Source organism: Zootoca vivipara, chromosome 13, assembly GCF_965207765.1.
Source record: "Zootoca vivipara chromosome 13, rZooViv2.hap1.1, whole genome shotgun sequence".
Taxonomy (NCBI): Eukaryota; Metazoa; Chordata; class Lepidosauria; order Squamata; family Lacertidae; genus Zootoca; species Zootoca vivipara.
In genome coordinates, this window is record NC_142596.1 from 41,054,459 (window position 1) to 41,068,461 (window position 14,003).

At 46.6% G+C, this 14,003-nt stretch overlaps 1 protein-coding gene across 9 annotated transcripts in view; it reads left to right on the plus strand.

Moving 5' to 3' along the window:
* Positions 1-13,423, plus strand: part of VWA3A (von Willebrand factor A domain containing 3A) — a 50,095-nt gene extending 36,672 nt beyond the window's left edge. For all 9 annotated transcript variants that reach the window (XM_035130788.3, XM_088657361.1, XM_088657365.1 and 6 more), the window contains 8 exons: positions 816-924; positions 3,186-3,330; positions 6,176-6,320; positions 6,697-6,848; positions 7,866-7,992; positions 11,018-11,115; positions 11,536-11,599; positions 12,283-13,423. In XM_035130788.3, coding sequence (XP_034986679.2) covers positions 816-924; positions 3,186-3,330; positions 6,176-6,320; positions 6,697-6,848; positions 7,866-7,992; positions 11,018-11,115; positions 11,536-11,584 — 825 coding nt within the window. In that variant the 3' untranslated portion in view covers positions 11,585-11,599; positions 12,283-13,423. The remainder of the gene's footprint in view (positions 1-815; positions 925-3,185; positions 3,331-6,175; positions 6,321-6,696; positions 6,849-7,865; positions 7,993-11,017; positions 11,116-11,535; positions 11,600-12,282) is intronic.
* Positions 13,424-14,003: the final 580 nt, after the last annotated feature.

Sequence of the window (14,003 nt, forward strand, 5' to 3'; positions counted from 1 at the left end):
GGAACTTGGATGTCAGACCCTGCAGAATGTCCCTGTTTTCCATTGACATCCCTGATTTAGAGAAGCTGTCCAGGTTTCTGATTTGATCCCATAATGTCCCGCTTTTCCTTAAGACGTCCCTATTTTCATCGGAGAAATGTTGGAGGGTATGGGATGTAGAAGGAGCCAATATGCAAGATTTGGAACCTATTTCTCTTGGCCATGGGACCAAACAAAGGTGTTCTTTATCCCTATGCACTTAAAAGAAGAGTTATTAATTAATATTCCTGTGTATAGCTTGGCTTTCAAATGAATTATTTTCAAGATGGCACAGTGAACAATTGAAAATAGATTTTTCACCCAGTCTGTTCATTAAGAACATGATCAGGCCTATGATCATCAACTCCCACCACCAGATACCCTCCCTCAAGTTTGCCTGCACCCTTTCCCCAAATGCACCCAGGTAATTATTTAATGTGATCACCCAAGTCTAGGAACTTCTACCCTGTCTAACCTATAAATATCTGACATGACCTTGATTTAACATTACAGTGGAACCTCAGGTAACGTACTGTCCTCCTTACAAACCCTTCGGGTAACGAGCTCCGCTAACCTGGAAGTAGGTGTTCCGGGTAGCGAACTTTGCCCTGGGATGAGAGCGGAAGTCACACGCTGGTGGCGCAGCAGCAGCGGGAGGCCCCATTAGCGAAAGCACACCTCAGGATAAGAACGGTTTCAGGTTAAGAACGGACCTCCGGAACAAATAAAGTTCGTAAACGGAGGTACCCCTGTACATCTGCACATCTGTAGTGACAAAATGCAAACTGTGTTTTTAGGGTATTGTCAAACACCTGCAGATTCAGACCAAGGACCTGGAAGTGTACATTGAGCAGATGGAGAGAGTGTTGCGGTGCTATGTTCGGAGAGTCCAGTGGCTTCTGTCAGGTGTGTCCTACCTCTAAGAATGAGAAGTCATTGCAATGTTGATAATATCTGTTTATTGCCCTAGGATACAAAGCTAAATCACGCAGCCTTGGGAGGGAAGTTTCCTTTCACTAGATAATGGATTGAGGCTGAGAGAGAATTAAGTGGTCCAAGATAATCCAAGGTGTTTGTGATTAAGCAAGATTTTGAACTCAGTGTTGTCCTGCTCAAAGCCAGAGCTCTACTCAGTGTACTAAACTTGATCTCCGTCTCACCCACAAATTGCCTTCTGGAGTTCCCCCAGTAATTCTTCGTGTATAAAGAAGATCATAGATATTTTGACAAAATTGGATGGGTATATATTACCTCCCCAGCCAACCTTGATTCACTCCAGGAGGCAGCACTGCCTCTCAGGCTGGATCTACATTGGCCTTATAAACGTTATAAAATATAAGCCTATATATTAAAGTCCCTGTGTCTCTGCGTCCAGTCCCTGTGTCCCTGTGTCCGCGCTACTGCACATGTGCCCCACGGACACAGGGATAGGATGCAGAGACTGGACGCACACTTGCGCACGCGCTCTCCCCACCCCCACCCCTCTGCCTACCGTTTACCTGCGGCCGCTAACCGCCGCTCCTGGCTGCTCCCCCCGGCGACCAAAAGCAAGTGGGCGTTGCGCGCACACGCATGTGCTCTCCCCCCCGGCCACTCCGCTTTGACCTTTCAGTCTCCGAAGCCCCGTCTCATGCCGGAGGTGCGCGGCGAGGCGGCGGGGGAGAGAAGCGCTCCGCCCCGCCGCCTTGCTGCGCACCGCCGGCATGGGACTTCGCTTCCTCGGCGAAGGCAAGCAGGCGGGCTGTCTTCCTGCTTGCCTTCGCCAAGGAAGCCGAAGGGGCAGCAGGCGCTTTCTGGGCGAAGGCAAGCAGGCGGGCTGTCTGCCCGCTTGCCTTCGCCGAGGAAGTGCCCGCTGCCGCTTTAGCTCGGCGGCTGCAGCACTTCCTCGGCGAAGGCAAGCGGGCAGGCAGCCCGCCTGCTTGCCTTCGCCCAGAAAGCCGAAGCGGCAGCGGGCGCCGAGGGAAGCCGGCTTTGGCTTGGCGGCGGAGGAATTCCTCCCCTTCTTCCCGTCGCCGCCAAGCCAGTCCCCGAGCCGAAGTGCGATGCGGCGGGGGCTTTTCGCCGTTTGCCTTCCCGGAGCCGTGACGCACTTCAGCTCAGGGACTGGCTTGGCGGCGGGGGCTTTTCGCCATTTGCCTCCCCCCAGGGCTTCCCCTCCATTCCCGCCCGGCTAGCGCCCGTTTACTTAACGGGCTGAATGACACTAGTGTTCTATAATGTTTAATAGCAGTTTCTCTTTGCTGGGGGCTCGCTGCTCTGCAGCGCTCTCTGGTGTCACATTTTAATAACACATTCCTTCTCTGTAATCTCAGGGTTGTCTGTTGTAGAATTCAGCAGGCAGGAGGATGTGAGCAAAACTATAATTAGTTGCCTCTGCCTGTCATTGACCATGGCTCCTCCGACTGTTGATCTCCTTGGCCCACTAGCCCTAAAGGACACATCTTTGCTCTAAACCTAACGGAGAGAAAGCTTCGTTTTGTGTGTGGTGGCAGCAGCAGTTCTTGCAGCCACACCCCTAGAGCTGACTCTTCCAGTATGGAAGAGGTGTTCATGGGAAGCAGCATGTGACCAAAAGGCAAGGCCGATGCTGCCCCTTTTTTAAGACATTGGAACAAGGACAATGCATGAGAGTAGCTAACATTTTGCCTTTGCAATAGTTTTGAGACAGAAATTACAAAGGAGAAGTGATATTCTTTGTATGTCAGCTTCCGATGTTTGAATAGCCCATAACTCACATCAAGCTTATTTTTATTTAATATTATCACTGTCATTTAAAAAAAAACTGTGAAAAATGAAGACCTGAAAATGATAACCAGTGCAAGGCCACTTGAGTTTAATTATTGAGCTGAGAGACAAGCTAGATGTGGTGGTGACTAGGGATGGGATTCACTGTCCCGCAGCTGTTCAGTTCCACCCGCCCCCACATCATTTGTGCACAAACACACTCAGTTGAGTTTTGTGTTTTGTAAAATGCATGTCAGCTCAGCCCATAGTGGCCTTGAATTCCCCTGACTGTGTTACAAAAACTATGGGTGTTGCGGGGTGAAAGGAACCTTACAAATCAGGACAGAAGCAGTGGCATTATAACCACAAAAACAAACACACACACCCATCTGAATGTGCAGCCTACCTGCTCACCATTTTATTTTTATTTTTATTTTAAAAAGGCAGTCGTCGATTGTTTGGTGTCGTTTTGGAAGCGAACGTTTGCATCCTGATTGATACGTCTGGTTCCATGGACCGTTCCTTGCAGGAGGTCACAAAAGAGCTCACCTCCCTTATCTGGGAACAGCTGAGGAAGAATAATGTGAAGTAAGGAAGGTGCAGAGGTGGCCTTAAGACACTTGGGTAGAGATGAGGGAGAAACTCAAGTCAGTTCAGATTTAATGGCGAACTTTTTGAATTTGCCCTTTCCGAAACAATTTGAAAACTGAAACACAGCCATGCTTATAAATTCACACATATCCAAATTTTGCAATGCAGTTCTCCATCCATTGTTTACCAAAATACATATATTAGGGGAAAACATGCACAAAAATGAATATATTTGTGAAAATAGTATCCATTATAATAGGAGAAATTGCTTCCAAAAATATGTGCATTAATCAAAACTATATACAAAAATGTGTTTATAAGGTGAAATTTGCACTAAAATGCTGAAGAATTTTCTTGAGAATTTTTTTAAAAAAAGAATCCACAAATTGCTGCGGAAATGTGGAGAACTGAATTTAAGATTACAAAAAAGGAGTAGTTGAGAGGACCCTGCTTTGGGATTTCAACTTGTTCTACCACCAAAGTAGCCCCCTTATGGATATTCAAATGCTCTCATATGGCTTTCCTCAAGTGTTTCTTCTCAGAAAGGTTTAAATGTTGATTTAGTTTCATGTAGTGACTGGCTTGTGTTTTGGTCCTTTTAAGATTTTCTCAAGAGATGTCTCCGAAAGTGTTTCCAGGTGGGAGTTTATTGTAGGAATTGGTTTTGCTCATGCACATGATTTTTTGAGGTGTCCACAAGACTTATTTTACATTTGATCTAGATTTCCCCATTCTGCAAAAGATCCCATGAGTAAAACTAATCCACTGTACACCTGCAATCACTGCTGGTGTAGAAACTCATTGGCAATTTTTGGGTTGAGCTTTTTGTCCAAGGTGGTGATGTTTTTGTGGCTGACCCCCTAAGGCCACACCGCTATTTCAGGTTTGATAAAAAGCATTCCCAAACCAGTTAGTATTTCAGAAATCTTGTAATCAGTGTATACTATGTACAATATGAAAACGTCCATTGAAACGAAAATGCAATCTTAAACCAATAAACCTGTGTAAAAGCATATATATAAAAGTGTTTAAAACAGAGGAACACATAAAACAGGGTCCAATCTAGGAGTCAGGGAAAGCCTCGGCCTCAGCAAACATGTGAGTATTTACAAGATGTCTGAAGCAACTGACTGTTGCTGCTTCGCACGTAGTAGAGGGAGGGTGGTTGTCCTATGGTATTCTGTAGGGTGCGATGCCACAAGTACGGTCTACTCATCTAAGCGCAGATCTGGGGCCATGCTTGCTGGGGCTAATGGGACTTGGAAACATCTACAGGGCCAAAGATTCCCCACACTTGCCTAAACACAACCTAACATTTTGTTTCCTGCAGCCCAAATGATACAACCATGCCTGTTTCCACCAGCTACTGCATGATGGCATGTTTCAATTTCAGTAACTCTGTTAGGAGGGGTTGTTATCTCCAGTTCTCCACCTAGAACGTGTGGGAGATTCCCATAGGAGATTATAATTTCACGGCATAAATAATCCTTCCCCCCCCCTTTTGGTTTTTAATCAGTGCAGGCATCTTGCGCAATATCCTTTTAACACTCTTGTGCAAGCCTTAGTGAGGTAAGCATCATTGCGTGAATCAGGCGCCCCTACCCCCCAGGACCAACGCCAGTGACTACATAGGACACGTAGCTTAGGTCAAATCAGGCCACAACTTTATTGATTACAGATGAAAGGGTTTGGCAAGGCATTGGGCACTGGGGTGCGGATGGCACTGTGGGTTAAACCACAGAGCCTAGGGCTTGCCGATCAGAAGGTCGGTGGTTCAAATTCCCCGCGACGGGGTGAGCTCCCGTTGCTCAGTCCCTCTGCTCCTGCCAACCTAGCAGTTCGAAAGCATGTCAAAGTGCAAGTAGATAAATAGGAACCACTCCAGTGGAAAGGTAAACAGCGCTTCCGTGCACTGCTCTGGTTCGCCAGAAGCGGTTTAGTCATGCTGGCCACATGACCCGGAAGCTGTACGCCGGCTCCCTCGGCCAATAAAGTGAGATGAGCACCGCAACCCCAGAGTCTGTCACGACTGGACCTAATGGTCAGGGGTCCCTTTACCTAGGCAGCCTACTGAGGTTTACTGTTTGGGGTCAACCCAAGGCAAAGAGGACCTAATGACACACATCAAGTAGGTACCCCTTGCAGGGTTGCCATCTTGAGGAGTGCTATGGCCGTAGCCCCCACCTGGGCTTCTGGACAGAAGCAGCTTCTCCTGGATCCCTTTAATGAGATACACCTGCAGGCTACAACCTCCTCTCCACTGAAGACTTACCCAATGCCTTAACCACCAAAGTTGTAACAATTGCTATGAGATAGGTGAAACCAAAGGACAGAGCCAATGTGTCCCTTGGGCAAATTCCTACCGGGCCCTGAATACAGCGACCAACAGTTAACCATAGCAAGGTCAAGCACCACACAATAGCCACCACACAAATGGCAGAGGGAGATCCTGCGACAAACTGGACAAAGAAGTGGATTAGGCCCCTGGTGCTTCTCCTGTGTTGGATGAAAAGGAGAAAGAGAGCGAGAGCTGGGTGTCATCAGCCATGTTTAATGATAACCTCCATTTTAATGTCCAGACCAAACCCAGTGGTTTTGTTTCTAGCAGAAAATTAACTACAGCCTCGGGAACACCTGCCTGGGCATTAGGTAACCAGCTTAGATAATACAAAGAGCCAGATTTCACAGCAAAAAGCTTGTGGGTGGAGCTAAATGTTTTCTTTTGCCCAACAGATTTTGCATCCCAGTTGAATGTTGAAAGCTGGGCTTTTCTCAGCTCCGTGGTTGATATGGCAGCCTTAGCTGGCTTAATGTTTTGACAGACACACCTCTTTCTCATCAGGTTCAGTCTCGTCAGCTTTGCCGAAGATGTTGACGTTTGGCAGGAGTGCCTTGTGGAGGCCACAAACGAAGCATGCCATGACGCTGTGCAGTGGCTGTCAACATTTCACGCTCATGGGAATACATCCATTCTCAAGGCTTTGCGGGTTTGTTAAGCAGGGCAGAGCATTCTGTGTGCACCAGGGTCCCTGTGGCAGAGAGCGGGTGTCTCCCTACTGGAGACCTCTAGCTGGCATGCAGCTATTACTGTGGCTCCATCTCTGTTCTGCTGGAAGCTTCCACCTCCTAGAAGATTCCAAATGAGAGTCCACCATTTTGTTTGTGACATGTTGAGCTTGGAGGAAGGGCAGTGACTAAGCCATTCGAAGTGTTAGGTTTAGCATTGTGCAAACAAAGCTGTGAAGCATAGACAGCTAGAAAGAGCCAATTATTCCCCTGATTGCCTGTGGGGTGAACTATAGTTTACCATAGTGTGCTTCTGCATAGCTTGATTATATAGGTTATGCCATTCTGCTCTTTCAGAGAGCTTTCAGCCTTCCGGACGTTGAGGCTTTGTATGTTCTGACTGATGGAAAACCAGACACCAGCTGCAGTTTGGTCCTGAAAGAAATTGAAATTCTTTTGAAAAAACGAGCAATTATAATCCACACTATTTCGTTTAATTGCTCAGACAGGTATGCTTTGCTTTGCTTTGCTGGGAAAAAAAGTTGGCCTTCTAATCTTATTTTGGGTTGACATAGGGGAAAACATGGATGAAACTGGCAATTGAACAGAGTGTTCTCCATTTCCACGAGGTCTTCCATTCCCACTTAAAACTGCATGGTCCCTAAGGTTAGGGCTGGAGCTGCACTGGTTTCCAAAGTTTCCTCAAACTGTATCATCCATGCACAGGCTTTGGGAAAATTCAAGGTACACAGAACTAGCAATAACAATTATTAATAATAATAATAATAATAATAATAATAATAATAATAATAATAATTTATTTATACCCTGCCCATCTGGCTGGGTTTCCCCAGCCACCCTGGGCTGTTTCCAACAGAATATTAAAATAATCTATTAAATATTAAAATTTTAGATGTCTTCTAAAAGTCTGGTAGTTATTTTTCTCTTTGACATCTGATGGGAGGGCGTTCCACAGGACGGGTGCCACTACCGAGAAGGCCCTCTGCTTGGTTCCCTGTAAATTGGCTTCTTGCAGCTAGGGAACCTCCAGAAGGCCCTTGGCGCTGGACCTCAGTGTCTGGGCAGAACTTTTGGGGTGGAGACGCTCCTTCAGGTAGAGAGAGGCATACCTTTACGGGGTCAGGGAGAAACCCAGGCAGCCTGAACATGCTCAGAATGCTCGCTAACAGTGAGATATGGGTGAATAGAAAACCAGAGGGGTCCAATATTATTTTAATAAAGTGCATTCATTTAAATGTTTAACTACTTGTTTTGTGCTTACTAAACAAAAGCCAAGAACGAACCTCACTCTTAATGGTCCCAGGGACTTGGTTTGATCTGAAACCCAAAGTTACAAGCAAATGTGAATTATTTCTCTGGGCAGGGCTGATGCAACATAGCAGTGATGTCACCCACATTGAAATGACTTTCTTAGAAGAGATGTGATGATAACATCCAAACCTATTTGAAAGATAATGCAAAGAACTCTTCCCCCCTCCCCCCAAAATCCCTCTTGTCTTTCACAGCGGAGCTAATGACTTTCTTAAGAAACTGGCCTTTCAGACGGGTGGGCGCTACCATCGGTGCCATGGGGATGTGGACGGACAGATGGCAGCACATCGGCTACTATCAGAAGGCTTTAAGGACGAGGATGTACGTTGAGTTGATGTAGCATCTCTACCTTATTTTGCACTCCGAATCCTGGCACATGGGATCCCATGTTGTACCATGAAAGTCTGTCTGATCCTTTGAGCTGCTAAGGCAAGCATGGGAATCTTGATATGTACCCCCAACCCGTCAACAAATAACAGGTTTTTTTCTCCCTGTTATTCAAGAAAGAAAATCTCCGGAGAGTGCCTTTTGGCCAGGGCCGTCTTAAGGGTATCCAGCGCCATGGTGCAAAAATCCCTCTGGCGCCCCGCCCCCCCCCCATGTTTCCCTCCCGGAGTCTTCTGAGAAGGAGAGAGACGCGGTGCAGCCTCTCAGCTCGTGGAGCATAGGTCAGAGGCGGGCGCACAGAGCCGCGTCTCTCTAGCTGGGGCTCCTGCGGACGCTCCCTCTACCTCCCCCCCTTTTCTTTTTCTTTTTAATGGAAGCAATATCCAGATTGGGGGCTGGCTTCCGAGCGCGGAGTGCTGGTCAGACCGCCCGCACTCACTTGCGAGGCTCCAGGGCGCTGCCTCCTCACCCGCTGCCTGACGACAGCGGCTTGGCGGGCAGCGGGTGAGGCGATTCCTGCAGCCAAGGGAGAGGAGGTGGCAGTGAAGGAGGAGGAGGAGGAGCCATCAGCCTGGCTGGTTGCGCCCCGCAGGAGCCCCAGCCAAAGAGACGTGGCTCCGGGCACCCGCCTCTGCCCTTCGCTCCACGGGCTGAGAGGATGCGCTGCGTCTCTCTCCTCCGAGGACTCCGCGCCGCACCTCCTTCACCTTTCCCCAGCGCTGGGTTCTGCTCCGTCGAGCTTCACCACCAGCGTCCGCACCACGGGACCATCAAGAGCCGCTTGGGCGCTGTGCATGCGCTGGTGGCAAAGCTCGACTGAGCAGAGTCCAGCGCGGGGGAAAGGAGAGGGAGGTGCAGCGCGGAGTCCTCAGAGAAGGAGAGAGACGCGGCACAGCCTCTCAGCTCGTGGAGCGCAGTCCTGGCCAGACTGCCGGAACCCTGCACTTACTTGGCGCCCTCCAGCGCCCTCCGGCGCCATGGTTCGCCGCGCCACTAGCCTCTATGGCTAAGACGGGCCTGCTTTTGGCCAGTTCATAAGCACAAACAGCCACGTGGGTGGGTCATTGCTCATTCTGCTTTTTTGAGCAGTTTCACATGGCGAGTTATTTGTGGGAGGAGAGGCTTCCCTTCTGGCTTTGCCAACCACAAACAAATTGACATAGGAATATGACTGGTTTCTTTGGGTCTTCCTCTGCCCTCACTGACATCCTCTTCAGGCTCCAGGGAGGGTCTTCTTGTGAGCGACGAGGACTCGCCAGCTTCCCCCCCTCCATTTCTGGGTCTGAATTATTTATTTCCCGGCACCGCACATGTACACAGTTGTATGTGATTTGCTCACACTTAAGTGGGACAACGCACATGTGGTTTGTCTCTACCAGCAGTAATCCACTTAAAAAACCTAACCTTTATAGACTCCTATAAATGACTCCAAGTCACTCCAAGTGACTTTTAAAAATATTTTGAATCACAGGTTCTCATCTCTCTAATGCCAATGCCTATTTTTTTGATGTGTTCAACTGCTGTAAGCGTAGCCATTTCAGATTGATCCCATATTTTCTTAATCAACTCTGTTTTATTAGTTGCTTTTTTTATAAAAAAAATTACCCTTCCATAATATAGCAAATACGTTTCTAGCATTTGTAATTACATGTGAAGCTGCCTTGTGCTTATCCAGGGTAATAACCATTTTTACTGAATCCAGTAAATTTTACAATGGTTTGGGTTTAGGGTTTAACTGGAAAAGTGTTCTCAATCAACTTTATCACCAGACTTCAAAAACATTTTGCTTTCTTATTTTTCCCATCACCATACATGAGCAAAGTCTCCCTTTTCCTCCTGACAAATTCAGCATTACCTTCTCCTATAACATATATTTTATGAATTCTCTATGAAGCCATATGCCCCCTTAAATCAGCTTTCCCTGGTTGCAATAGAAAAACAAGATAAATAAATATCATAAACATTCCCATACCCCTTCAGGAACAGTCATTTCTCTATCTCTATCCCGCTTCACTTTTTTATTTTAAGAAAAAAGACAAGTCTGCTCCCCCCCCCTTGATGTGTCATTGTTGTGGGACAGCAGAGGCTTCACTGGGACCCCGACGTGGGAACTGGAACTGCCGTGCCCTTCCTGATAGGTGGTGGGGGCAGAAATCCCCACCGCCTATCAGGCACTGGATGCATGCCTGCACCCCGTTGTGACAAATGGGGATGCAGGCGGGGGGACTTGGGCTGTGTCAGGGAGCGGAGCCAACAGAGCGGGATAGGCTTCCCTCGGATCCTCCCCTTGCCCATTTAAGCAGGGGCACTACCTGTTTGTATGCACATAAAGGTAAAGGGACCCCTGACCATTAGGTCCAGTCGTGGACGAATCTGGGATTGCGGCGCTCATCTTGCTTTATTGGCCGAGGGAGCCGGCGTACAGCTTCCAGGTCATGTGGCCAGCATGACTAAGCCGCTTCTGGTGAACCAGAGCAGCACACGGAAACACCGTTTACTTTCCTGCCGGAGCGGTACCTATTTATCTACTTGCACTTTGACGTGCTTTCGAACTGCTAGGTTGGCAGGAGCAGGGACCAAGCAACGGGAGCTCACCTCGTCACAGGGATTCGAACCGCCAGCCTTCTGATCGGCAAGCCCTAGGCTCTGTGGTTTAACCCACAGCGCCACCCGCGTCCCATCTATGTACACATAGATGAACCAATTTAAGAGGGCAAGGCAAGCACAGGGCATATCTGCAGATAGACACACGTATCAATTCTCTAATTTTCTGGTTCATAGTTGTGCCTATGAAAAGTGAGGTGAGATTAGAGCTAGTCAGATCTGTCCAGTTTGGTTTCTCTCATTTTTCTGCTTTTCAGTTCTCTACATTTCTACATCATTTTGTAAAAACTTTTTATTTTCTTTACCGATAAATTTCCACCCATCCAAACACATGAATTCTTATTTCTTTTTTCAGGATCCAGCTTTCCCCTTGTTTGAAGGAGATGATTTAAAGAAACTTGTGGATGAAATCGCAAAAGCTAGGAGCTATTTAACGCAGGCCAAGTTCTTTAAGTGAGTGGCTATCTGTTGGCAAATTTTCCTAAAACATGACTCTTTGTTACAATGGCCACTAATTCCCTGCTGAGGAAGGAATTCATGCATTGCATGGATAAAGTGGATAGAGAAAGGTTTTTCTCCCTCTCTCTCATACCTAATTCTGGAACTTGTGGGCATTCAATGAAGCTGAAATGTTGGGAGATTCAGGACAGACAAAAGAATGTACTTCTTCACACCAAACATAGTTAAATCTTGGAACCTGGGCTCCCTGTTTTTAGTTTAATTCTTCCTATTCAAATTTTGTAAAATGTATTCATATTTAAGTGTGCTTTTTTATGTTCACCATTTGCTTCAACATTTTATATTTTGATATTTATATCAAATATAAAACTAGTTAATTAAAAGAAATCCATTGTCTCCTATTTCTTTTATTAGATCACTATTAGAAAAAAGGAACGTAAACCAGAAGGACCGCTGCCCCTGAAACAGTTGCCTCCAGGTATAATACTTTTTAAAAATATTCTGAAATCATAGAATTGTAGAGTTGGAAGGAACTACAAGGGTCATCTAGTCCAACCCCTTGCAATGCAGGAATCTTGCCCAATGTGGGGCTTGAACCCATGACCTTGAGATTCATGCTCTACCAACTGACGAAATATCAACTGTATATGTGTTTTCCTGGAGGGATACGGGTGGTGCTGCGGTCTAAACCACAGAGCTTAGGACTTGCCGATCGGAAGGTTGGCGGTTCGAACCCCCCCCCCCAACAACAGAGTGAGCTCCCATTGCTTGGTCCCAGCTCCTGCCAACCTAGCAGTTCGAAAGCACGTCAAAGTGCAAGTAGATAAATAGGTACTGCTCCGGCGGGAAGGTAAACGGCGTTTCCGTGCACTGCTCTGGTTTCGCCAGAAGCGGCTTAGTCATGCTGGCCACGTGACCTGGAAAAACTCTGCAGGCAAACGTCGGCTCCCTCGGCCAGTAAAGCGAGATGAGCGCCGCAACCCCAGAGTTGTTCATGACTGGACTTAACAGTCAGGGGTCCTTTACCTTTTTATGTAACCATGAATATAGGCAAAACCTCACTCAGATTTTAGTTGCTTTTTGCACCGGGGTATTGGGCAGAAAGTTTACTCCCATCACCTGACCAGCTTTTATTAAGGAATGTTGTCATTGTTTTAACAGGACACGGAGACAGCAAAGGAGGACTTCATGGAACATTATTGGCTCCATATCCGGGATGGCAAATGTGTCTTCATGAATCCACACATCCTTCAATGAAAACGAGTGCACCTTTCAGGCAGCTGGGTTTTCATTCCGATTTGTGTTTTCCCTCAAACATTTGTGCCATCCAAAACTGGGGGGGGGGCAGCGTGAGTGACTCCAAAATCCAGCAGACACGTGCCTGATTGATCCCCCAGTTTGATCTAGAAAAAAACAATTAGGCACTTGAGTATGATCAGACAGCATCTGAATGAGAGTAGCACTGCGTTCCTTAATTGCTTGTTTCAGCTGCGGCTTGCCCAGAGGCCTGTAAAGAATTGAGTGCATTTCAAAAGCTTTGGGCTGATCTCAGGAGCCTTTCAAGGAAATGCAATTCAAACGCTTGCTGCAAACCATCTCTCATAAAGAAGGGCGAAACATTGTAGTCTGGGTGCCGTATCAAATAGAGGTGCCAATTGTCCTCCTCCTAGGCTAAGAAGCCAAGGAGCAAAATGGAAGCACAGAACCCATGATCGCTGACACAGATCCATGTGGTTTTAAAGCTGAGGTGAATTTTCAGTCATGTGAAATTGGCACTAGAAATGGGACCAAGGCAATGTGACATATGTTGATGGAAACCAGCTGTACTGTTTGGTAACTGCCACGTGAAAAATGGCTTGCCTTCTTCATATGGTGTGTGCCCCCCTCTACCCTTCTTTCTCCCTTTATTTCTCTCTCCAAAGAAAGATTGGGAAGGTTTTGCCATTCATCTTTTTAAAAGAATACTACCTCTGGTCCTTGGTAAGATGAACCCAGCTAGTTTGTGATTTTGATTAAGTGCTCTGCATTAATAGAAGCCCACATTCTTTCGATATCGTGTAAAGCTATGGGTGGGATCCAATGCTGGCCGGTGTAGTCCCTTTAAAAATAATTTCAGTTATATAAGTCCACTGATTTGTGTGGGGCTTTTCTGAGTGTGACTTGGTTGGATATCAACTCCTGTTTCTGGTTAAACATATATTTTACCCACATTAGCGTTTTGCAAAGGAGAGGAACAAAATCTTCATAGTGTTATGAACAAACTGGAGTCTCCAAACTCAATAAACCATTGTATTTTTCTGACTGTTGAATGTCTCAGTTGGTCATCCAATTAGGGAAAGGGTGGTGGTTAGAACGACAGCCAAGAATGCATGTTGTGAGGTTTTGTAATGGTAATAATAATAATAATAATAATAATAATAATAATAATAATAAATTATCTACTCTATATTTTGGGGAACAGTTTGTCTATTTGTTCTCTATGTGTTTCAACACTTCTTAAGAGATCATTGTCAGATTTGGCACAAGGATTCCTGAGGTGGGAGTGGCAAGTTTTGTCAACGTTGGGATGCTGGCTGCCATTTTGAAGCAAGCTGGCGGTTTGAAACATGACTTTGTCATGGCTTCACCTGATACTTGGCGTGGCAGATGCAAACCATGCCAATGTCAAAGCTTTTGTTTAGCTAGCTTATTTATTTATCTTCCTATATACATAAAAATGCAAGGTTGTCGTCATGCTAACTCCAGCGTGAAAACAATGTCAGGTGGGTGAGTGAGCAGCATAGGTGATAGGCATCCCAGGAGAACTTCTTAATGGCAAACGGCTCTGTGAAGTGCCTCTTCCCTTCATTAAACACTTCACAGGCATGCAGCAACAAAGCAAC